The 26,868-nt window shown below is 35.2% G+C and overlaps 1 protein-coding gene across 1 annotated transcript; it reads left to right on the top strand.

Annotated features, from left to right (window-relative positions):
- Positions 1–1,112: 1,112 nt before the first annotated feature.
- Positions 1,113–26,198, top strand: LOC132559370 (forkhead box protein J3-like). The gene is made up of 10 exons (XM_060223977.1): positions 1,113–1,478; positions 7,706–7,780; positions 9,797–9,883; positions 12,618–12,734; positions 18,353–18,488; positions 20,749–20,817; positions 22,949–23,077; positions 23,715–23,861; positions 24,272–24,402; positions 25,197–26,198. The coding sequence occupies exons 1-10, from the start codon at positions 1,122–1,124 to the stop codon at positions 25,311–25,313; spliced, it is 1,365 nt and encodes a 454-aa protein (XP_060079960.1). The 5' UTR covers positions 1,113–1,121; the 3' UTR covers positions 25,314–26,198.
- The last annotated feature ends 670 nt before the right edge of the window (positions 26,199–26,868 follow it).

The following is a 26,868-nucleotide window of genomic DNA, read 5'->3' as shown; positions in this document are numbered from 1 at the left end:
ATTGACGTAAATCGGCCTTTTCGATAAAGTGCTATCATGTAACACTGAAAAAGTGGCTGACTTGCTGTAATATATGATGAAATTCAAAATAATTCAAATATAATAAAAGCTCTACTCGAAAATTTTATTCGATGTTTAAGCAATCAGCATTCTGGATTTTCCACTGTTCTTTTTTTTTTTTGGTTTTGTTTTTGTTTGTTTGTTTGTTTGTTTTTGTAGGTCTCCTAACTTTGCTGAACAACATACGGTATGCCTGTCTTGCCCAAAGACACAACTTTAACCACGTTAGAGAAGTACAAACCAACACGTGTAAGTAGAGTCTACTCTACATAGGACACAACTTTAATCACGTTAGAGAAGTACAAACCAACACGAGTAAGGAGTGTCGATTCTATAGGAATAAATTAGAAAATCTTAAGTCACGACAACTTTGTTTTCGTTGAAAACACAGTCGGACCGTATATTGTAGTTATATACTTATCAGTACTCTTATGACGAATGTATGGGACGTTATTTATATTTTCATTATAAATCATAATCTTTAACTTAAATGATATAACTGGGAGACGATATAGTTTTCTCAAATCCATTCACTGATAAAACCAACGACTTTAATCTGTTCGGTATTAATTGACGTAAATCGGAACTTTGATATATACATGTATAATACATAATTCCCTGAAAAGTTGATTGGAAAAGCAGTCAAGTAATTCTTTACTTTCCGTTTTTGCTATTTAGGGCTCATTTTTTCAGTATTCGCGACTTTACAAAATATTACGTTCTACTTTCATTTTCACCTTTGGCTAAATGAAACTGCTGAGAAATGATCATAGAGGGCACTTTGCGCTGCTATGCAACACTGCTGGGGGTAATGAAGCCAAATGGCGGCAAATAGTCTCATAACTACGCGATCAAAAATTGAACAAAACATGCCTTGTGTTTTGTTGATAGACATATGTTAGAAATACGATACCAATGAATATATTTGAAATAAAAAACCCTTCGAGTAAGAAAATATGAAAATACTGTAAAATATACCCGAAAAATGTTGATATCTGACACAGATATCAATGCGCGATTTCGTCATAGGTGAAGCGGTCGATGGAATCCAAATAACCAAGATGGCGGACCTGGAGAGTTCTCTCACGGCCATGGACTGGCTTCCGCGGTTAACTGTTGGGGGCGCGATGGCTGGAGCTGCTGTCGGAAAAGAAGGATCAACTAGTAGTGCATTAGCAAAGGGAAGTTGTGGACATGTTGCTTTACGAAAAGGACCGAATTCACCATTAGATACGAGTGCAACTTTAGAGCAAAACGAAGTGACTGGTCAAAGAGACGGAAAACCTCCTTACAGCTACGCTAATTTAATCACATTCGCTGTTAATAGTTCACCGAGAAAGAAAATGACCTTAAGTGAAATATATCAATGGATATGTGATAACTTTCCATATTATAAAGAGGCCGGGAATGGTTGGAAGGTGAGTTGATGAGGATATTGTGCAATATGCTGATCAGTTAAAATAAGGCGATTGAATAAGGCGAATGGTAGCCTGCACATATAATAACATTAGAGGAATCGCGAAAGGCATGGGTGTTGACATCTACAAGGATACTGAGTACCACCTAAGCTTCCTGTTGTGTACTCGTTGCAATGTTAAATGTCGCTGGATTGGTTCGGTTAAGTTTTGAGAATAGGTCACGTCATGATAACAAGCAAGGTTTAATCAGGAACGATGCCAAATGCAATTACTGTGTGTTCATTTTCTTGTGATACAATGTGGGGGCAGATTTTGAAAACATTAAAATGCTTTAGACTATCAATCTAAGTAAATTTCTTTAAACCCTAGTTTCCGCTTTTTCTGGTGTCATTTCAGTGTTTCGATGTTACCCCAGAATTAGGGTACAAACTCCTCAAATTTTCAGCGGCAAACCATCAGTGAAAGTTTCAATCATATAGTGATTTAGTATTATATCATACATGTATGTAATCACTACAGTATTTTTACTCTATATATCCTCCTGTCATATTATCACTGGTTAAATATTATTTACCTTTTATGTCACAGACCAGCAGGCATTGACATTTAGTTCTGTACTATTACTATAACATGTTGGTTCTATCTGTTGTTAAGGTAGACACAATCAGCATCTGACTTTCATGATCAGTGGTCCCACTATCTGTGAACAGTTTCATTCCCTGTTCGATGCTGTGAAAATGTTCAACTTAAATCTGTAAAAAAGACTTACGATTGAAATTCAGTACTACTAAATAAAAACTGTCATGCTGATGGAGTTCGAGAGAATCAATGTCTTTGGTCATAGATCTTATAGGAATAACAAGATGGATATATACCCAGAAGTATTCTGTAGAGTCCCATCACAGAAAGTAGTAATACAATGAATGTAAAAGATGGAGCATCTTCTGTATCCTCTGTAATTCTACTTAATAATTTACAAGACCAGGTGAAGTTTAAACCTCATATTGCATAAATATTTTTTATAACACAGAACACTATGACACTTTTACAAATAAATTTCACGATTACCTGCATATGCGAAGAATTGACCATCAAACAAAGTTGCTATTCTTTTGTTTTCATTTGACAAGATTTTGTATAGTATATTATCTGACATAACATGAATACTAAAAGAAAACAATATAAAATATTCTATTTTTTCAATAGTATGTTACGAAACTGAGCCTTTCTGTTGATTACTAAAATTAAAACTCAATGCAAGCATTTTAATTGATATCTAAAATATAAAGAATGTAAACAGTGCGTTCTTGATATAATTCATACATTACTGCTCGTAACCCTGATTCTGTGCATACGTATAAGTCTAGAAAGAAGCAATATGGCAGACGCAAATACGAAAAAGCGACGAGGACCTTAAAGCCCCAATATACGTAAAAATCACTATAAAAACAAACTTTATCTTATTTTCCCCGTAATATATGTAACAAAACAAAGACTTTCCTTTAATCAAAGAAAATAAAACTGACTGTTTTCAATTTGAATAAAAATTGAAAAAATCGGAAAATAAACAATGTGGGACCCACAATAATTCATACATTACCGCTCGTAGCGATGACATTGCGCATGCGCATATTCTGGTGTGTAAACATGGCAGACCCAGTACAGATGTTCACCAGTCGCTTCCTTTTTTCCAATCATACATCAGGCCAGTTCTGAATTCTTACGTTATAATTGTGCGTTGTATCGTTTCTAAACTAATTATTCCTTCTAATAATTTCCCAAAAAACGAATGTTTATCACAGGAATACCTCAAGTCCACGACAAGACTTTGCAAACAATGTTTGTAAACAAAAACTTACCGAAGACATATCTGCATGTGCTTCCTCTATAAGTAGAAACCTCAACTCTCGCGAGATCAGGTCATGAACTTTCCGACGTGGTTCGGCAACAATCGTAATTTCGATGGCGGCGTGTTTAAAATGGAGGTGTGTTTACAAATAGCGAGTTTCAACTGCTCATATATCAATACTTAATGCACAAAGTCATGGAAACTATTGTTTGAATAACTTAATTTTAACTACATCTTAGAGAATATCTCAATAATTATGTGTGATTCTACACTAAATGTTTGGTGAATGTTACGTATATTGGGGCTTTAAAGTTACCTTACAGAAAGTGTCTGAAAGCGTAAGAGGAAGGAGTCAGACCAGAAAAGAGGACGGACAAGAATTTATATTAGACAGGAGATCAATAGATGGTGAAAGATGAAGGAGGATCTTGGACTGAATACGGATTCGGAATTTGCGAAGCTGCTGCTTGACTGGTTAGCTTAACGTTAGCCCTATAATTATTACCTATCTGCCTGTCATTGATTATATCCAATATCGAATGTTTGACACGTGAATATGTTATGAACAACACTACTAAAGGTGTTTTCTGATAAATGTTGAATGAAAATAGTTGTGTTATTCGTTTGAATTTACTATCTACAGCATGTGTTTGTTGTTGACTGCAAAGTGGGGCCCAATTGGGGGTATTTGTTCAAAGTGTAAAAATATGACAGTACTTGTGTCACTGTAAGAATAACAACCATGATGATAAACATAACCTTCATAATAAACAGTGCAATATCTATTAATGTGTACAGACAAAGTATCAATTTCTGTGCATTTCTGCACAATGATTTTTTTTTTTTTTCCGATTGTATTTACCCCCTTTGGGGCCCCACTAATTTAGCGCCCGCAATTGACATAGATAATTCTCACATGACAAAGCCAAAACAAAACGAATTACTAAGATTGATTGTTAAAAATTACATATTATAACACTATAGAATCATTTAGTGCAAACAAGAATTAGCAGAAAAGTGCAAAAGCAAGTGTCATACACAAGACATGTGCATTTGTTTACCGCGTCATCCATTTTTTCTTTGCATCAAATATAAATGATGTGACAAACCATGTGACCCACTCGGCTTCCTTGTAATAAACCGAGTGTGAACATGTTTATAAACAATAGGCATGATAAACAATGGTCAGATGCCGAAAATGTGTACAAAAACAACAAATTTGACATTATAGGCATGTGTATCCCTTTATTACGGATATATTTTATTATTCATAAGCCAAATTCTCCTTTTCCTGATGTTGAAATCTAAGGTAATAGCTGCTTTAAAGCTTAACTATAGCATTTTCCTGTTACCCTTTGATTGATATTTGCAGTTGTACATGTGTGCATACATAATTTTTAAAAAGTCTTGTTTTAATTCAATATTAACAAATAATCCAATGCTTTTAAATGACATTGCCATAAAAGAAAATTGTAAGACTTTGAGATTCAATTTAGAAAAAGAATGTCTACAGATATCATAAATGAAAGCATGTCTAAAGAAAATTTTTACATGCACAAGTGGTACTTATTATTTCCTCTTTCTTTGCATTTTTGTTTTTGCTGTAAAAAACACAAACTACAACAAATGTAAAATCTTTTCAAGAAACTCATCAGATTGGATGCACTATCATTTGCATTCCTGTGTCAACAAGAGTGTAATTATTTATCTTGCAACTGGCACTGCCATTGTTTCAATACAACTGCCACATATATATTTGCTGTATTCGGCAGTGACAGAAAACAGCTGTATTTCAGCACATGCAGTGATTCAACAGATTTCCTCTTTTTACTTAATTTACCTAAATATTACATTTAGAAATATGAATAGTTGTTGAAATAAACGAAGTTACATGTTGTAAGGAACATTTTGATTTATGAAAATTCATAAAATCGCTGCTTTATCAGATGAAGTTTGGAACTTATATCTGTGCAGAGCAATTACATCAGGCAAAATTTAGCATAACATCAACGTCGAGTAAACACAGATTGAACAGTAAGACTGTTTTTAAGTTTCAGTAGTCTGGTTTTCAATTAGTGTTGCAGGGTAAATAGAACATATTGCTCGTGACTTAAAATATGAGTGGTATTTTGGCTCGGGACAGAAAGACAAAAGTTTTATTTTCTTCACCTGCACCAAAGTACAGCTTATATACTAAACAAAAAAAGAAAGGTAACACTACTTTATTTTGTGATTAATTAATTAACCCCTTAATAAATCCTTACCAATTATGTCCGAATAAAGTAATTGATCAATTCTGATAAAACTGCACTCATGGTTCATTATTAAACTTTGCGTTCAGTTGATTTTATTCGACTGTAAAGGATGTTGGGGTCAATTTCAAAGGTAACACTATTAGTAATGGGTATGGCCACTGTTTGCTAAGTAAACAGCATTGCAGCGTTGTCGTATGGAACTCATAAAGCGGCAGATAATTCGAGGAGAGATGTTGTTCCATTCAGTGATCAAGGCTTGGGTCAGCTCCTGCAAGTTTGACGGCTGATTTTGACGTTCTCTCACGCGTTGCTCAAGAAGGTCCCAGACATGCTCAATCGGTGACAAATCAGGTGATTTAGATGGCCAATCTAACACCTGTACGTTATTCTGCTGCAAGAAAGGTCTGCTGACGTGACTGATGTACGCTGGTGCGTTATCCTGTTGAAAAATGGCACCAACGCCATGGCGTCTTAAGAATGGCAGAACCACTGGTCTTAAAATTTCGTCCCGATATCGAATGCCGGTTAAATTGCCATTTAAACAACAAGCCTGGTACGAGTCCCCAACAAATACCATCCCAAACTATTACACTTTCGTCGCCAAAGCGGTCCCGTTCTGCGACGCAGCAGTTCTCAAAATGCTCCCCTTGTCGCCTCCACAATCTGCGCCTTCCGTCACTGTGTTGCAGACAAAACCTGGACTCATCCGAAAACAGAACATTGTTCCATTGTCGTAAGGCCCAACGACGGTGAACACGGGTCCAATTACGTTGATTATTACGGTGACGTCACAACAAATTGAGTCCAGTGTAGGGACGCCGCGCTTTCAATTGGTAGGCCCTCAACCTGTTGCGGAAGGTTTGGGGAGACACACGATGCCCAAACAATGTCCTTGTAGTCTCTACTGCGGTTACGAATCGATTGCACAAGTGTATCAATCGTGTACAACAGTCATCCCTGGCAGTCGTTTTACGGGGTTGGCCGCTTCGGGGACAATCAGATGTTGACCCAGTTTGGTTTAAATGACTTACCAACTGGCAAATTGTCTTAACACTGCAACCAAAATGCCGTGCAACTTGACGGTGAGACTCCCCAGCCTGGATCATGCCTACAGCCCTTTCTCTCTGTACTTGTGACAGCCGGGGCATAATGATAAAGTTGATAGATAGCAAGATTCGGTGATTTCTAAGTCCTAAGGATCTAAGGAACAGTTGTCAGTTTGAATGTTTATGAAATTCAAGCGAAGATACAAGTTAGTCGCAGAAAACCTCATGCAGCTCTTTCGCTAATACAGACTTTCACGCTTGAATGATTTTGGTAACCCCCTTGGATTTTATAATGTAAAACATTACCATTTTCTAATATTGCACAAACATCATTTTGTTTTCACTCATTTACAGGTATTCGCCAAGGAAACATGTTAACCTTTCTTTTTTCGTTGAGTATATTTTAAGACACTGACCTTGTATTCTCTCTGTAGCTATATGTACTGGAGTTTTATCACAAATGAAGTTCACCAGTTCCCTTAATTACCTTGAGCACACCTGTAATGTTGTACCAATTATGAAATAGAGTACGGTATGGTAGATTGATTATTGTCTTTCTATTTGATTACTGCAAATATTTTTTGAGCAAAGAAACTTATAATTTTATGAAGAAAGTATTTTAATCTCTTTAATAATGTAAAGTTTATTTGTATTATTACTACATGTGTAAATGAATGATTTTTTGTGACTGGTATTTGACATGAAGGTGAGCATTAGTGCAGCCCTGTTAGTGGGTTTCTTTATCAATGGAATGATAGTGATGCTAGATGTGTATGTATATAATATACACAATTTAAATATAAAGTATGAGTGGTTGATGACCTTCGATGTTTATCATAGAGTGGAGCTGTTACAGAAGTCAGATCCCTATCTTTGCCTTTAGCTATGACCTTTCCTGTATTGCATAACAGTAGAGCAGAAAAGGGCAGCGTAAGGTGTTGGGTATAGGTTTTAGACATGTTAGTGACATGTTTTAGTCAGAATTATTGTGCGATATATTTACAATTCACCTTGGTATGATTTAAATAATCTGTACATGAACTTGTGGATTTGAATAGTTTTTTTTTTTTTTTTCAGAATTCCATACGGCATAATTTATCATTAAATAAATGCTTCTTAAAAGTGCCCAGATCTAAAGATGACCCAGGAAAAGTAAGTATGGATTTTTACTTAGGAGCTGTACATATGTTATTCATATAATATTGGTACTGGAATAAAAATTCCATGAATTAGGGACTTGTCTTACTTCACAATAGATAGGCAAAAATCAATCTGATGAAATCCATTGTCAGCAATCTTGGATGGATGTCTTTCTATTGTTGGTAGTCATTCTATGAAGAACTTTCACATCATCATTACAAGTACTTTGAACCTGAGTCATGTATGTCAACAGATCTAGAAATAGAACTGGGTTTAATTGGCAAAGTGTAATAAAAGAACTAGAATATGATATGGTGCCACCTTTACAGAATAAATCCTTTTGAATCAAAAGTTCCTTACTGCAGGGATTTTTATTTAATTATAAAATAATTTCATAGGGAATGGATTCTATTATTGGCCTCAAAAGCCCTAAAAAAGCATTGTTTCTTTACAAACTCTTCTCGTGTATATATATATATATATATATATGTAACCCTGGTAAAATACTAGCTGCAATATACCACTCGGCTAGAGAGAACTTCTCTTTAGCTCGATTGGTTGAGCGTCAGACTAGTAAGCCAGGGGTTCCGGGTTCAATTCCTAGCGGAGGCATTGAGATGAAAAATGACCTCTGTTACATTGGCGCCCATGTAGGGACCCGGGATTAGTACTTAGCCATGCCCCACCGGCTTCGCTGTGACCCCTGGAAACTCGAGGATGAGTTATTTCCTGGAGGGGGAATATGTAACCCTGGTAAAATACTAGCCGCAATATACCACTCGGCAAGAGAGAACTTCTCTTGAGCTCAATTGGTTGAGCGTCAGACTAGTAAGCCAGGGGTCCCGGGTTCGATTCCTAGCGGAGGCATTGAGATGAAAAATGACCTCTGTTACATTGGCGCCCATGTAGGGACCCGGGAATAATACTTAGCCATGCCCCATCAGCATTGCTGTAACCCCTGGAAACTCGAGGACAAGTTATTTCCTGGAGGGGGAGTATGTAACCTTGGTAAAATACTAGCCGCAATATTCCACTCGGCTAGAGAGAACTTCTCTTTAGCTCGATTGGTTGAGTGTCAGACTAGTAAGCCAGGGGTCCCGGGTTCGATTCCTAGCGGAGGCATTGAGATGAAAAATGACCTCTGTTACATATATAAAACAAAAGAAGAGAAATTAAAGGACTCACATCAGGTTTGCCATTGGTATTAAAAGTGACCTCAGTGTTGGAGGTTTGGTGCTCCAAAATGGTATAATTTCAAGTTTGCGGTATAGTATATTTATCAAGTGTGTCACTATAATTTCTTCTCACTGCAAGATTTCTCAAATGTCTACCAACTTCATTATGGTAATGAACTGTATGTTAATTAAGCATGCGATATGATGGGTTGGATAAGTTGATGATCATAATTAAGCTCTTGTCAAGTTCTGTAGTTTTCATGCGCATTGTAACTGGCATTTGATTTGATAAATTCAAAAATCGTAAATCAATACATCACAGCAACAAGTATCGTGTTACTAAGTCAATTAATGTGTTAAGCAGTGAAAATGTATGACAAGGAACAATGTGTTGTGTATGTTCCTGTCGATGTGGCCAGGGTTTGTCCATGTTTTAGGCTAAGCCTATACATATACCCTATACTTGATTATGGATTAACAGAAATGCATAGGGTTGACCTTAGGTGTTAGATCAACAAAATAGGAATGTACATAGTACAATCAGATGTATAGATTACACAGGGCCTAGATTTAATTTCTATATTGAAATAATTATATGAATTCACTGAATTTAAGAAGAGAAAAAAATTGTTTCATGACAAAGCAAAACGAGCATTATAATCATATATCTGGAAATCTTGAAATCTGTTGATTAATAAAAAGGGATATGTAATGGTTATGAGAAGGCTTAAGTAACCTAGATACACTTTGATGTATTGACCTAAGAAAATCTTGTTCATTGTCCAACTAGGGCATCTTCAATGTAAACTTCTATGTCAAATGATGATAATTTTATGTTTTAACTTTTGCACAGGGATCCTATTGGGCAATAGACAGTAATCCTCCAGATGACCCCCTTCCTGCAAGACACAAAAAACGCAAGCTTATCCTCTCAGATCGGGTAAGGACAATACATGTAATTTCAGAAGTTGGTGTGCCAGGTCAGTTATGAATCGATTCTGATCTCCATATAGGCACTACATAAAGTTTTCATCTCAAACATCAGGTGGAATAATATTGTTAAAATAATATCAAGCACAAAATAGTTTGAAGAACATGATTAAGTTAAGGTTGCCAAGTGTTATACAACAATTCATAGTATAAAAGTTATTGTACTTAACTGTAGAATTATACAGCTTTTCATAATGGAAATAGTACAATAAATTATATCAGGTGTAGTACCAGTTAAGGGACAGAGATGTTTGTAAGTTTGAATTGATGCGCTAAGCAATAAGCAATTCTGCAGTAAAAATATGGTATACCAACCTAGCCATTTTTAACTAAGATGAAATAAGAGTTATGGTTCCGGCAGAAAACTAGTGCAGATATTGTGGATGGAAGTGACTAAGGTAAAGGAACTGTTCTCATTGCTGAATTGATAAATATTGACAATTATGTATACATAAGGTGACATTTTGATGCCTGAATATTTTGTTAAAACTCTGTATTTTGTTGGACTTTAGTTTATGATGTAGATGTGTTGACATATCACAGAACAATTTTATGAGATTTTGTCACGAATGTCTAACATGTTTGTGCTCATAAAATGGTTTGCGATGTATGTGGTCACTGAATGTAGTTAGGAAATCTTTGAAATGTAGTTAATCACTGTTATGCCTGAAACAAACAAATTAAAGGAAAAAGTAACACAGTGTGAAAGAATTGAACAGATAGATGACTTAAATTGATGTGGAGATATGGCTGCTTACTTTATAGCTATAAATGTAATAAATAAATAAAGACTATTGAGAAAGTGGGGTTATTGTCCTGGTATATACTTCTAATTTTCATAAACTAAAGCAGTTGCAGTCTAATTATTACATTTGTCTGATTATTACATCCATTCTTTGATCCCAATAATAATGTAATACAATACCATACATTGACACATGGGGATTTTTTTTTTTCTGAATGATTGAATATGCATTACTTGAATATATCCTTTTCATCAAACTGATTGCTTAGTCGAGACTGATTTAGCCTCAGATTTCTCAAACCATTATTCCTCAAATACCCCTCATTCCTTGAAGTCATTTCTATCCCCATCCAATTACACCAATTACATGATAAACAGTGGCATTATTACGTACTGCCATCTGCTACACAAGATAATTGTTTTATCAGGAAGTTTTATATGGATCTATATTTTAGATACCTACAAGAGAAAAACAACCACTATTCAAATAGATATTGGTTTATTAGTGTAATGCAAAATTATGTAATGGCACATATTTAATGGGAGGGTTTGGTAAAAATAGTCAAAACATTCTTCTATTCCTTTTACAGATTCTTTTAGCAGATGAGACTCTTGAAGTACTCATCATTCTTTCATCTATTAATAGCGACATGCTTTTTGCATGTTAAGCCTTGCTGTTGATGAACATTGATATCAATGATTATTTTCACACATTTCTCCATAATGAAATTCAAGACTTCAAAATAATTGGTTTGTCAAAACCTGAGAACAATTATTGATATTGGATTGATGTAAATAGTAAACATATTGAACTCATCATTCACAGACACTGGATGTTCTCGGATGATGGCTGTCTGATGATCTATGACTAACCTCTTACTTTTCAAACATTCCCTATTCCTCAAACTATTGACATACTCCCAAAGAGTTCAACTTAACAATGTTTTACCGTAATTAAATGTGAGGCATCTCAATCTTCAGGACTAGATTGTTGAATTTGTTCTACTGTTAAAACTTTTACACATACATTTATGTATTTGTGAACAGTTGATAGATGTTTTAATTCAAGATTTACTAGTAAGAGATGAATCTATTTTTCCTTTAGAAATTTGCATGTTGACTAAAAATTTTTTTTTTTTAATAACTGAAATCTGTTTTCAATGATTTCTGCACTGCACATGTTTAGGTAAGGGCCATTGAGACATGTAAATTTGTGCAAGAAAGAGGATAGATAAAATAGATGTGCCACATGAAGCACCTGACTGACAAACCACCCGGCAAATTGATTTGCTGGTGGTGTAAGCCATTAATATTACATGCACAGCAGCTAGCCTTCTCACTATGTCTATACTTTCAGCCAACATATTGATGTTCTGTATTGATCCAAATTGCAGAATATAGTTCAAATGAAATGATTCTGTGCCTTGAACTGATTGTATTGAAGGTTGATATCCCTTTGATTTAGCTTGTATAGTTGTGTGGAAGTGGCCATGGTTTGATGGGGGTTCCCCTTTTCAGTTATATTGATCTTTGTGGCTGTACATGTGTACACAAGTGTAGGCCTTTATAATTAGCTAGTTATATAAACTGAAGCTAGACATTTTCAGTGAAGCATGAAAGTCAAACGCTGATGTTAGATTATATCCAGGGATGACCTGACAGCTTGTTATTATATTGACCAGTGTTTTACTGTTTGAAAACCCTGTTTCAGAGTTCTATCTACTGTCCAGAGTTTAATCATTACAAGTTTTGGACAATGTGTGTAATGATTGTGTATCAGCTTAGCATTTCCCCCTGTAGTCCAGAGTCTAATTAGTACAAGATTTGGACCACATATGTTGTGTTTGGATGGTCTGTGTTTCAGGGTTCTCCCTGTAGTCCAGAGTCTAATTAGACAAGATTAGGACCACATGTGTATTTTTAAAGATTTGTGTTTCAGGGTTCTCCATACAGTCCGGAGTCTGGTCTGAGCCTTAGTCCCAGCAGTATGAATTCTGGTCCAACACTCAATGTACAGGTAACTGCATGTGCATTGCCTGTCTCACCTAACAGCCAGGTAACATTAACATCATAGGATATAACACGGCTACACACTCATTTCCATTAGAAGTAAATGGATGTGATAGAAATGTGGAGTATGGTGAAATGATTCCACAATCTTAGAGTAAGAAGTATTCATTGTCTCCGGTCCTGATTAATAGTCCATAGTATCAGAATGTTAATCACAAAAAGGCTTCATCCCCTCTTAATTTGTTAGGTACACATATCAGCCATTAAGTGTGTTAGTTAGAAGGGATGGGTGTTCATAAGAATTATTTAATATTGTTAAGTATATTAAAACTTTGGATTTACCTGGTTCCGGCAGATTGATGAAAAGATTTTAATCAAAGAAACTGCCAAAATCATAACAAAATAAAGAATGAATTTTTTCGAGGATAAATAACTAATAAAATGATATATTGACAGAAGCAACAAACACCAACGTCATCTTGATACAAATCTAATTTCTAAAACTGCTCGATGACGTCATCATAACAGTAACGTTACAATATATGTGTACACTATAATATCGGCGCTAAACAATATATCAGCGATTCACGACATCCTGGGGGCGCGCGAAAATAAAACATTTATGTTTTAACTCAATAATTATAAAAAAAAACGTAGTACATATCATTAACTCAATTAATATAACGAAGCAAATTATAAAGATAATATTGTTCTTAAAGATTCAATAAGAGATCAATTCAAATTGTCAATGTTAATTTAAAGGTTTACTTCTGCTGGGATGTGGAATTTTCTTATCACAATGTTCTAATGGAATGAGTTTTTGAATCGGTCTGTTGGTTGTACCGTTTTTTGTTCTGATTACGGCAGAACACACAAGTCTGTCTTTACCACACACAAGATCTTCCACCATGGCAAGTTTCCAGGATAACCTCGAAACACAGTCGTCATGAACTAGAACTACATCTCCCTTCCGTATCACATTGTCCTTCGGCTTTCCAGATACTCAGTAAAACTCTCTTAAAGAAGTGAGGTATTCATGCCGCCATCTGTTCCAGAATTGGTCAATGAGTAGACATATTCTTTCCAACTGTTTGTTGAGTTTCTCATGTGACTGTTCTTTGAATATATCGTCGACGTTTCGTTGTGTACAGGATATAACAATGAACTGACCTGTCTTCCGTATAGCAGCTGCGATGGTGTCAACGGTGATAAATGGTCTATGTTAGAGTTAACATAAGTTAGAGGACGATCATTCATAGTTGCTTCCATATCTGTTACAATGGTAGTCAGCGTATCATAGGTGACAAATGCACATCCGAGAACTTTCTTTAAGCAAGTCTTGGTGAGTCCAGCTAAATGTTCCCAGAACCCTCCATACCAAGGTGCTCCCATGGGAATGAACTTCCACGTAGTACTATATAATCGGAAATTATCTTTCAATGTGTTCGATTCTCCCAAGTTTTTGAGATGCTGCTTAAAATGTTTTTGCATTGTCTGATATCATAACCTGTGGTTTTGATTTCCTACTTATGAACCGTCTAAATGCTAATAAAAAGATTTCTTCGGATAAATCCTTCACTAGTTCGAGATGAAAAGCACACATGTTTGCGCACCTGAAGAGACAAATGTTGGCTTTTCTGTCCTGTCCATTTTCCTTAATGTGTAATGCTCCCGTTAAATCAACACCTGTAACCAAGAATGGAAAATCATCACATACACGATCCTTGTTCTGGTGTAGAGTATATGTTTCCTGTAATTTTCTTGCATATCACGCAGTTCTTTATCACATTTCCAACAGCCTGACATGCAGCTTGGTTCCAGAATTTCTGAGGTAACAGCGTGATTGTTGTTCCTTTACTGGCATGCATATTTCTTTCATGTGTGTCCATAATCAAAAGTCTTAAATCTATGCTTTTGAGGAAGTAAGTACGGAAATTTCACGTCAAAAGGAAGTGGGGCGTTGTTTATGCGACCTCCACAATGAATGAATTTCTCTTCATCTAGATAAAGCCTAAGCTGTCATATCAGCGCGTTGTTTGACTTTGAACTTAAAGTTTCTCTTACAGTTCTGTATTCACTGTTTTGTACACTTTCTATCCAAGTAAACCTTGCATTGTGAATTTCCGTTGTTGAAAATGGTCTGGTTGATCTTTCATGTGGCTTTTTGCAATTTTCAATAAATCACTTGACGTAAGCCGTTACACGAAGCACTCTGGTAAGGGTGGAAAATCTTTCCAAATTTATTACACCTTCTGCATTTGTTACAATCTTGTCCTTTGAGTTTACTTTAGTAGTATGGCTCCCATCCCTGCGTCCGACATCCATGATTTCCATTGTCGTTAAAATGTGACTTTCCGGTGAATTCCAGCATGGCCATTTTCCTTCGTTATGTATCCATCTCAGATCGTTGTTCCAAAGAGCATTGTTTGCGAACTGTTTCCATGTAGTTCCTCTGGAAAGAATATATGCCGGGTTGTCGTTTGTAGGTCAATACATCCATGAATTGTTTTTGGTTAGACTTTGAATTTCCATAACGCGGTGTCTCACGAAAGGTTTTACAATTTTACGCAATGACAAGCTTAGTTTGTTGTCCTTGTGATATATAACGACAGGCTCCGTACGCTTTCTTACTGGCGTCAACGGATATGTGCAATGTAGCATCTTCGTTCTGAATGGCATCCATATTTTCCGAAAAGTAAAATCTTGGAATCTGTACTTCATTGATGCGTTGTAAATCTTTGTTGATTTAGATCCACAAATTCTGAATTTCCTCTGGGAGCACAGAATCCCAGTCAGAGCCGTTTTTCAATACCTCTTGTATTACCATCTTGCCCGTAAATTTTCGATGATTGCTTTAATATTTCTCTTTTTGTGATTAACTGATTTTCACCGGTGGATATTTCTTTAACAGAGAAGCAAAGAGTATCAGTTTTAGTGTTCCAACGTAATCCTAGTATCTTAACTAAGTCATCTTTGTTGTGTACGGCGTTTTCCCGTGCAATGGCATTCAATTTGTCGTCGGTAGAAGCCCATAAACGTAGATTGAATCCTCCTTTTAACATTAAGCCTTTTCAATGTCTGTAGAGACTGCAAATTTCTTCATCCTGAACCTCAACAATATTGAAAAAATATCATTCAAATCTGGGGGGTCGTTTCGCAAAAAGTCATTGAAACTTGGTGTGTCAGAAGATTGGCAACAAGTACAGATGTAAATGATCCTCAGTGGTGTAGTAGACGATTCTTTTCGTACGAGATGGTGAGGTATATAATGGGTTTTACCACATGACATCATTTTCCTCTTTGTCCACTTTTTCGATAAATCCTCGGTGTTCCTGCTCTGCAATGATGCTACCGAATGTCTGTAGCATAACTGGATCTTTAGCTTACATCATTTGCAGTTCTTCGTTTTGCGACTGTCTTGTTGTCCGTACTCATCTAAATATGTTTCCTTTTGGGATTTTTCGGGTATTACCGTTCTGAGCGTTTGTATTTCCCAAAACTTTTCAAGGTCGCATTCTTCGTTTTTATGTGATAAAACAACATTCAACATGAAGGCTTTTTGTTTTGAAACTGCAAAACGATTATTGACACCAACTGGACCGGAAAGTAAATATCCAATTTTCGAATGGACAGCAGTAGGTCTGTTTCCTCTGATAAAGTGGTCTTTGCCAATAATAATCTGCTCCGATTAGAATAGACATGTCAAATGAATCTCCTGTCGGGAGTGGGTGTGCTAACTTCAAACCTCTCAGATGAGGCAGGTTGCAAATCTGTGTTCAGCATACGCTAAGTGAAACTGTGATAGTCAGTTCTTTGAAGACGTCTGTCGGTATCATTTCCTTTGTAACTGTTTGTATCTCGATTACTCTGCACTTGAGATGACGCACTTTGTCTCAATTTTGTCTGAATCCGGCAATATGTAGTTTCCGTTCCCGATTTTTTCACATCAAGCTTTTTCACCAACTTTTCAGTTATAAACAAGTGTTGTGCACCCTCGTCAAATTAAATGTTTCCCTCGATACAGTTTTCGAACCAAACTGGTGCAACCGCGGTTTTCAAAAGTACGTGTGAACTATCTGTTTCCGCAGATGTGTACATTACTTCAGTACCGGTAAGCATCTGAATTGACTTTTTGACTGTGCATTTATTTGATTGATTTTCAGAAATTTCATTTCCTCTGTTGATAACGGGATTGTCCTTGGAACGACATTTTTTTCTACAGATACTTGTGTGGTGACGAGCATTACAATTTTTACATTTTTTGCCGACTGACATTCTGAAATTTTATGTGTTCCCAAACAATTAAAGCAAAGTCTCTTCTGTTTGAAAATTTCAATTCGTTTATTCACGTCTGTAAAGGTTGGACAGTTAGCAGGGGCATGTACATCTCCACACAACACACATAGTCATTACGAGATTTTGTACGAATAATAAAGGTGGCTGTGTACGATAGTTTTCTGTTAACATAATCAACAGAGTAATCTGCATCCATTATTTTTAGTTCATGACACATACAATTCCGTAACTTTGGTAACTGCCAATTTGTAGATTCATTTTCTCGGGTGATATTTTTTCGCACTTCTCCGGGCAATTTGTTTAATATGACTGGGGTAAGTAGCAATCCAAAAGAACTCAACGTAAAATTCACTCAGGCTCTGTGAAGTATTTTCTGGTGATGATACCTCTAACAATATAGGTTTGAGAGATTTTGTGATCTTAACCAAATCTTTCAAGAAAAATTGAGATCGCTTTACTGTAATTAGGAATCCCAAAAACTTGGCCACTCCAATAAACTTCCGGAAAACTTTGGTAAGCTTAATTTTGGGAGTTTGTGCGAGGAATATCCACTAAATGGCATACTGATTTGGCTGGCGTTACTTCTATGCGAGCGTGTAATTGAGCTTAAATTCTGATAAGAGTGTCTTACATTTTCCTGATGAACGAATGAGTTAGCATTTGGATTGAGATTTGAATTGATTTCCATATTTTGTTTGACTTTGGTGATTTCACAAGCATCAGATTGAGAATTTACGGTTAAGCGTTTCTTTAATCTACAGAGTTCAATATCTAAATTTGTGTGATACTCATCTGTCTCCGTAACTTCCTGTTCGGTTTCTTCTGGCGATGCGATGTCCAGTATCTGTTTGTTTAACTTTACGATGATTTCTCTTTTCTTTCTGATGCTATTCAGTAGTCTCTGTGTTGTTTCTTCGTCATTCTCTCCTTCTAGAAACTCTTCAATACGATGAAAAGCACAGGTAATTGTGGATTGATTCCCGACCCTTAATGCTTTCAGCTTCTCCATTGCGTTGTGTTTTTATCCTAGTCACGGCACCAACAATTTCAAGAATAAATAACTAATAAAACGATGTATTGACAGAAGCAACAAACACCAACGTCATCTTGTACAAATCTAATTTCTAAAACTACTCGATGACGTCATCATAACAATAATGTACACAATATAATATTGGCGCTAAACAATATATCAGCAATTCACGACAAATTTAAAGAAGTCATGATATTGACGTAACATTGTGTTTTATTCTACAAAAAATTGCACAAATGATGACATTAATTGTTGCTTACATACTACAGCATTTTTTCATGATATAACCATCTTGTTGATCATTAACCTATCTCTGAGATTCCTCTTTATTTCAGACCTCCCAGACACATAGGCAGCCTCCTCCCCCACCACCGCCAACATTTATGGACAGCCACCATGGTATAGAAGATCTTAGTGCATCCTTTAGGAGTCTGTACAAATCCATGTTTGAAGGCGGAGGGGGACCACCAGGTCACTAACTTGTCTATTTATAGATGTCTATATATAGAACTAGATTCTATTTATAGATCAATAGTATGGCCCACTCAATGTAGGAAAATTACTATCAAGTTTTATATTAACAATATTAGTAATGGTAATTTTCCACAGGAAGCCTGTGATTATAAATTATATTTTGAAATCCAAGAAAAGCAAATGTTTTTATTTTTAAAAAAAAACTTGATGCAGCTGAGAATGAGGGTCTGGGATCTATTGATAGAGATCTATATGCAGACACTGTTTACCCTGAAGTTTGTATTGTGTATTTGAACTTGCATGATGTATGAGATGTAGATAGACATGCATGAGTTGGTATGATGCTTAGACATGCATGAGTTGGTATGATGCTTAGACATGCATGAGTTGGTATGACATGCATGACATCTTTTTGTTTTGGAGGGAAACTTAGTGCATTTTGGGAAATTTATACCCGAATAAATTTTTGATGCATTTTGTTACATATTTCAGGCCATGATTAACACCACAAAACCAAATAGATGTAGACAATAACTGCAAATACCCTACCCTAAATTGGTTTCATTTTGAGCACAATATTATCTACAAGGTGGATGCCAGTGTTTTTTTATGTTTATATTTCAAGTTCAGTACTTTTTACTTATTAGAAGGATTTTCTTGATACTTAGGACATAATGTTTATATTGGTGCCTTGGTATGCATGTCATATCTTGAGCTTGATTGGATGTTCGGCATAAGTCTGAATATAGTCCATCAGTTGTGTATTAATCTGTTTGATTTATGTAACATTGATTGATGTATTCCCCAAAACAATTACAAAATACATGTATTTTTATTTTTATTACATGAGGTCTCTCTTCTTTTATTTTTTTTCTCCTCTGAAGTTGTTAACTTTTCTTTTGAGATATCCTAATGTTTGGGGTGAGAGTCATGAGATTGGCCACTTTCCTGTCGTGACAATTTTTCAATTTAACTTACCAGTTTATAGAAGTTTAAATGTGATTTGTCAGAAAGAATATTTGAAATGTCAGTTGCTGGAAAAGATATAGCATTCAAGGTTACATTAAGGTCACAGATTATATATATTATGTTCTTCATCACGGATCAGGTATTATTGAATTTTATATAGTCTAATCATAGACTTGGTTGTGGAAGAAATTGGATGGCATCTTTATTTCATTTCAAACTGACGACCATTTATCTCTTTGGTCCCATACAATTATATATGATCAAACAATAGGTTTCAATTGAATGGGCTTTAAAATGTGTTAATCTGATTTGAAAAGGCTTTCACCTAACCATACATTAAAAAGTACACACATATGAGCACAATTTTGAAAATTCGAACTATTAAATTGATAACAAGTAGTTATATAAAACTGATGTTCAAATGAACAATTTTAATGTAATAAGCCCACCTCCTGACTTTGAGGAAAAGTTAATGTGTTGGCCCCATAATTTTATAGGATAAATAAATACTCTCTCTCTCCCTCTCTCTCTCTCTCTCCCTCTCTCCCTCTCTCTCTCCTCTAGAAAATGAGACTTAACATTTTTTGTTTGTTTGATTCTTACACGGGAAGTTTGACATGGGTTATGATAAGTTTAAAGAGATAATTGATAAATAAAGCTTTTCTCTGAAGTGTGACACAGGTTATGATCTGTTTAAATAGAAAATTGATAAGTAAAACTTTTCTGTGACACAGGTTATGATAAGTTTAGGTAGAAAATTAATAAGTAAAGCTTTTCTGTGAAGTATGACACAGGGGTTATGATAAGATTAAAGAGATAATTGACAAGGTCAAGCTTTCCAGGAAGTTTGATACAGGTATGTGTCGTAACTGAAAGTTGTTTTTTGGTTATAGAATGATGGAGCTACAAATGTGAAACATATGGTGCAGATGTTGATTCTAACTCTTAACACTTTTGTAATTAATTGTGATATGTACATTGTTGATCTGATATCTAGTTGGTTTTCTTGTAGTCCTTATCTTGGTAAATATAGTGTTGTACATCAATAGTTCAGTCAAATAAATACTCTTTCTTGAATCACCTAAATTTGGAAACAAAAGGCTCACAAATGGGTATAAGTCACACATCTTATGACTTGCATGCCATGCAAAGGCTGTCAAAACAATGCTTTCATATGTCTTGATTAGATGAATTTTAAATTGAAAAGTAACATTAATTAGGTGATTCCTTGGCAAGGATAGATAATTACATAGACAAATATTTACTTACAACTGTGTGTTTATTGTAGGACAAGGAAACACCGATTCTTTGACAGAACCTGACATTAATAAGCTCTTGAATGGATCTGCGAACCTAGGTAAAGGTCATGACCTTTGCTACATACCAAGACACTGCTTTGTACTTTAGAACACTGCTAACCTTTTGGCATCTGTAACCCATCATTCGGTCCATTCACTTGTTATTGTTCCATCTAAACCACTTGCAGTCAAACTAATGTTTTACTTGGGGAGTAATCATTACAATAAGCTGAAAGCTGCTTTTTCTCACATATAAGTACTTATGTTAAATCTAAATGCAATATGGAATTGATTTGTAGCAAAAAAGAGATTAATTAAATATGTGTATTTGCGAAAAAAAAAAATATATATATATATCAACCTCACACCTTCTAACTTTACATAATAGAGATTTTTCCATTCTTTTAGGAGAATTGTTAATTTATGTTTTGCATATCAATTGTCACTCTCAGTGTGGATTTTAGATTTTAAAAGTTTGAGAGTAAGAAATTGTTATTGTCCAGGTAGGTATAAAATCAACCTGTCACTCTTTCTGTTGCCTGTATTTACATTGTGTGATTTCCTTCTTGATTATACACCTGTTAACCAGCAGTGTTTGGTTTTAGATCTATACTAGTTTTGTCACTCTTCGCTCTCCATGACTACAAATGATGACTCACTACCTGTTATGTCACTGACACCTTGGATTTTTTTTCCTGAAAACTTCATCATGATTGACTTCACTCCTGTATCAGTATATAAAGATCTGAACATTTCAGTAACAAACAATCCATATATACAGTAAATTATGAGATCTTTATAGCGAAATATATCCTGAATAATTTGGGTATTATCATAGTGAATCATAAACCTTTTACTCAATAACTAACATAAAGTTCTAAACAAAGATAATTATTGTATGTTTAATACTGTCAGTTCAAGAGGTAGATTTTCACAATAACTGACTTGTTTTGATAACTAAATATCCACAGCTTTTAAAAGGCTTCTTATTGTGAAGCATTACCTGTGGAAGCTTAAATATTTTATAGAAGGGAAATACCTTACTTTGCCAGGTTATTTTGCTTGATTATTTTGCTTTATCAAGCATGAGATTTGTGTATTCAGTTGCAACAGTTTGCTTGGAAATACATATATTTTACCTTTGTGTTTAGAATAGTACTACATTATGATAAATCGTCAACTCAGGTCAATGATTTCATAATCAAGCTATGACGAAGCATTTCTTCTTTATCTGGCATCTTTTTCTGTTAACCATTGTCATTTTCTCTCATTTAATTAAACAACAATGATGTCCGGCCAGCAAGAGGCAGAATGAGTGGCCTTGACCCACTTTCAAGGTCACTGGGGTCAAATATGTTAAAATCCTCAAACCAATTCTTACTTAATAAGAAAGCAATAGCTATATGTATTAAGTAACTTTCTTGGACTAAGAGTTGTGAAATTTCTTCATGAAATTTCTATGTCACAGGGGATAAATGACATCGGCTACCTTTTCTTTTCGAAGTCCAAGAGACCTTGTGACTTGATGTTGTACCATGTATTAAAGGACAAATTCTACTCCCTTTTGAGTTTTGCTATAAATAAAGCTTTACGATTTCTACGGATTAATCTCATTTTTCTTCATTTTCTGTCTTCAACTTTTCATGATGCAATAATAACCATTTTTTTTATGAAATTGTTTATGTACAACTATGTAAACAACTGCACACATTCTCAAAACGCTTATTGAGACTTTAACAAGTGTTTTTAATAAATTTTGAATCATTCTTTTTATGAACCAACACCATTGTTAGCTCATTTTTTATTATAAAATATACTGTATATAATTAATTCATTTCTTTCGTTTTAACTTTATATTAGTTTTTCCTTTCTTTTACTTCAATTCATATAGTCTGGTCCTAAAGGCCTTAGCTGTCAATGGGCTGGTAGATCAAATCAACATTTCAACATTTTTATGTTTGCAGAACCAAATAGGAAGGTGAAATAAAAATGTTTGCGAAGAAAGTACCTTCAGGGCTTTTTGGTTTATCAAAATATGTTCAAAATCATCGGTTTTAGTTTAAAAGTAGAAAAACCATCACCTTCTTCAAGGATTATCTTTGTTTATAGTGATAATCAGGTCATTTATAAATAGGAGTATGGGACAGTTTGTAGCTGATAAGTTTGCATCTATCTTTCCTGTCATTCTAGGTCAAACTACATCACTAGGAGGCTCCCTGACAGATTGGCTTCAAAATGTGGACACACTAAAGGAAAGTCTGCGTTTGGCAGGATCAGGAAACTATGACTTCCAAAATATTGATATATCTCAATTTCAAGGTAAGTCATTCTTTTTTCAGTTTCCTGGTGTTGTATGAAGTACTAGAAAAACTGTCGAGTAATTTCAAGGAAAGAAATGTACAGTGATAGGATAAGTTTACAGACCAGAATATATACTGTTATTGTTAACCAGGACTTACAGTGGTTACTTATTGGTACTGTATATACTGTAGGATGAGCATCTCAGTTTTGTTTCAAAATATTTACCATGCTTACAAAATCAGGTCGCTCATTGTTAAAAAACCTTGGCTCATCATATCATCTCCTCCCAAACTACTTAATCAGTCACAACAAAAATTGATTTGTTAAATGGTATTGTTATATAATTACTGGGTTTACAAATTAATGTAATGGTTAAAGATTTAGTCAGTTTTAACTGATCAAACAATTTATTTCATATTTGAGATACCTCTTTAAATGCCCCTGATTGTTTTACAATAAGCGTCTACAGAATTACTGAAAAATCATTATTTTTTATGGAGGTGTTAACACAACATTCTGTACTTGTACATTTTTAACTTAAAACCTGTATGCTGCTGAAGTGCATTTTTATACAACATGGAAGAATATGTAATTCAATTATTTGAACTCATGGCTGATGGTAACTGAGTATGTAAATTGTAATTTTTATTTCTAGGTCTGATGGACACAATGAAAAATGCTGACCATTCTAACTGGTCTCTTAATCCAGAACAGTTCCAGGACCTTGCTTCATCTTTAAATAACTTCTTCAACCAATCTACAACAAGTCTGCCACAAACTCCACCCAGTAATCCATTAACTGGTATGAAGGATAAATTTCTCGCATGATTACTAGGAATGATTTAACTGTGTCACATGGGAGAGAAAGCTAACACTATGACACTACTCACAATGGGTGGCATCATCATCTTATGTGGGGTAATAATGAAGCAAAGTATAGTCATCAATTTCATAGGACAATGATAATGTCGCTATGATTAAAAATAAGAATATGTAAGATTCTTTAATTTTGAGGCATCTTTTCAAAGTTTTATGAGTTTCTGTCCACAGGATTAAAAGATATGTATTGCTATATCCTCATATCCTTGATTCTGCTTCAAAAACTGAGAGAGTACACTATTTACAGTGACATATTCTGTATTTTAAATGGCATATTGACTTAAATATCCAGACAAGCGATACATTTTTGTTTATTTCTTTTTTTATTTTCAGTTAATGTTAAACAGGACTACAACTCTGATACAAACTCGACAATCACATCATTGAATAATAGCAGTGGATCTCACCTCACTCTTCCAATCACATCTACATCAGCATCCCCACAGATCAGTCCACGGTCCACGGTGAGTAATTTCCCCATCTACCTCCCTCAAGGTCAGTCTTCATTCTACAATATGTATCTTGCCATCAATCTCTCGGGAGATCAGTCTGCACTCAACAGAATGTAACTTTACATCAACTGCCCCACACATCAGTCCTTGCTTAGTGGTACATAATTTTCTCATCAACCTCCCAGAGGATCAGCCAGCTATCTTCAGTATGTACCTTCCATCAACTGCTCCACAGATCAGTCCTCAGTCTATTATTTGTAACCTTCCATCATCTTTCTAAAAATCAGTCTTTGATCTACACATGTAACCTTCCCATCAACCTTCACACATATCAGCCTCGGGTTTTCGGTATGTAACCTTCCCATTAACCACTTCAAAGGTCATTATTCAATCTACAATAATCTTCCTATCAACTTTCTCACAGATCAGTTTTAAATCTATGTCATTCATTACCCCAATGTCTTTGTCCTTACAAAGAAATTTCACTATTCCGTTTATGTCAATGGATGCTGCAAGTTTGTCCTTTGTTTTTCAAGCAACTTTGTCTGGTTGGAATGTTAAGGCCGAAATCTAAGAAATGAAAATATAAAGGAACTTCTCTTGGCATCAACTTGTGATATAGAGATTACCTCCCCTACTAATTGTATCAGGTTTGTCCTCACAGTTCACACATGTTATTAATGATTGTTGACAGAAAAAAAAAAAACTTACGTATGGGTTATTTGTGCAGTTATAACAAAAGATAATAGAAGTTAACAATTCATTATAAGACTATCACTCTTTATCACTACCATTTTGTGTTTCAGGGAGGAGGATACAGTCCACGGCCATCACAGGCTGTTATTGTTCAGCCAACACAGACAGCACAGTACCAGCTTCGGGATGATATTGAAGACGATTTTAACTGGGATAAACTTCTATGATACATTATTCTCATCAACATCATCATTTATCGTCAACATGAGTCATCATCACTATCATTGTCATTGTCATCGTCATCACTCTGCAGTATATTTGTGACTGTCCTTCATCAATCACGTCTGTTATTTATACATGTGGGAAGCTGTGCAACATTTGGTGGTTGATTTAATTGTTCTGGGAAGAGAGAAAATGTCTAGTGCTAGAATGAGAGACCTGACAAAAGGAACTAAAGGTTTGTTGGGTAGAGACTTATGGAGTGCTATAGATTCTTTACATTAGTATGGCTGGTTGTGTACTACGTTTTCTATACTTACTAAGCTTGATTACTGCTGCAGCAGACGCTCAATTAGATAAAATATACTAGCTGCAAGGCTTGATGTATTTTCATTCTAGAAAATTACTGAAGTGACTACCATCAGTTGGCAGAGAGACTTTTTTATCTATTTTTTTTTTTTATCTATTCTTGGATGTGCATGGTTTGTTTAGCGCTTGGAGGAGAGAAAGGCAATCTGACTGGTGATATTTTGATTTATGTAGCTCAACTGTATTGTATGGTTTCACTAGACAGAATCAGTGATACCTGACAATTTACATAATAGACATATACACCATAGTGAAATCTCTCAGTTCCAGTTGTTTACGTATCTTTGTGAATGATAACGGTAGGTTATGCCTGACATACTTCCTGGATTCGTCACAGGACACTATTTTTGATTTGTGTTTGGCTCAACATTCATATCTTTCTTTACTTTGTTGTGGTCCTTGAATTTACAATTTATAGTTACTGTGGATTTTTTACAAGAAGTAAAAAACAAGTGAACTATACAAACAATCTTACTAGTGATATTGTCTGTTTTCCCAATACTTTTTTATCAACTTCTATTGAAAATGGCAAATTTGTGTCATTCACATATATTTATGTGATTGACAATAATTTCACCAAGTTAAATACAAACTTTGGACAGTTTAATAGGTGTGTGTAGTAATAGTGTGTTGATAAGAATGTGTGTTTGATAGGTGTGTGAAGTAATAGTGGTGTTTGATAGGTGTATGTAATAATAGTGTGTGGACAAGAATGTGTGTTTGATAGGTGTGGGTAGTGTGTGGACAAGAATGTGTGTTTGATAGGTGTGTGTAGTGTGTGGACAAGAATGTGTGTTTGATAGGTGTGTAGTAATAGTGTGTGGACAAGAATGTGTGTTGGATAGGTGTGTGTAGTGTGTGGACAAGAATGTGTTTGATAGGTGTGTGGACAAGAATGTGTGTTTGATAGGTGTGTGTAGTAATAGTGTGTGGACAAGAATGTGTGTTTGATAGGTGTGTGTAGTGTGTGGTCAAGAATGTGTGTTTGATAAGTGTGTGTAGTGTGTGGACAAGAATGTGTGTTTGATAGGTGTGTGTAGTAATAGTGTGTGGACAAGAATGTGTTATTGATAAGTGTGTGTAGTGTGAGGACAAGAATGTGTGTTTGATAGGTGTGTAGTAATAGTGTGTGGACAAGAATTTGTGTTGGATAGGTGTGTGTAGTGTGTGGACAAGAATGTGTGTTTGATAGGT

Source organism: Ylistrum balloti, unplaced genomic scaffold (assembly GCF_031769215.1).
Source record: "Ylistrum balloti isolate Yb309-2 unplaced genomic scaffold, AGI_CSIRO_Ybal_v1 Utg370898, whole genome shotgun sequence".
NCBI classification, from domain to species: domain Eukaryota; kingdom Metazoa; phylum Mollusca; class Bivalvia; order Pectinida; family Pectinidae; genus Ylistrum; species Ylistrum balloti.
Note: the sequence above shows the minus strand (reverse complement) of the source record. Positions and strands in the feature narration are given on the sequence as shown.

Excerpts from the sequence above, each read along its gene's own strand:
- LOC132559370 (XM_060223977.1), top strand. The coding sequence starts at position 1,122 with ATGGCGGACCTGGAGAGTTCTCTCACGGCCATGGACTGGCTTCCGCGG. Across the intron at positions 12,735-18,352 it reads CTGTCTCACCTAACAGCCAG|ACCTCCCAGACACATAGGCA; the intron begins GTAACATTAACA and ends TCTTTATTTCAG. Across the intron at positions 23,862-24,271 it reads ACCCAGTAATCCATTAACTG|TTAATGTTAAACAGGACTAC; the intron begins GTATGAAGGATA and ends TTTTATTTTCAG.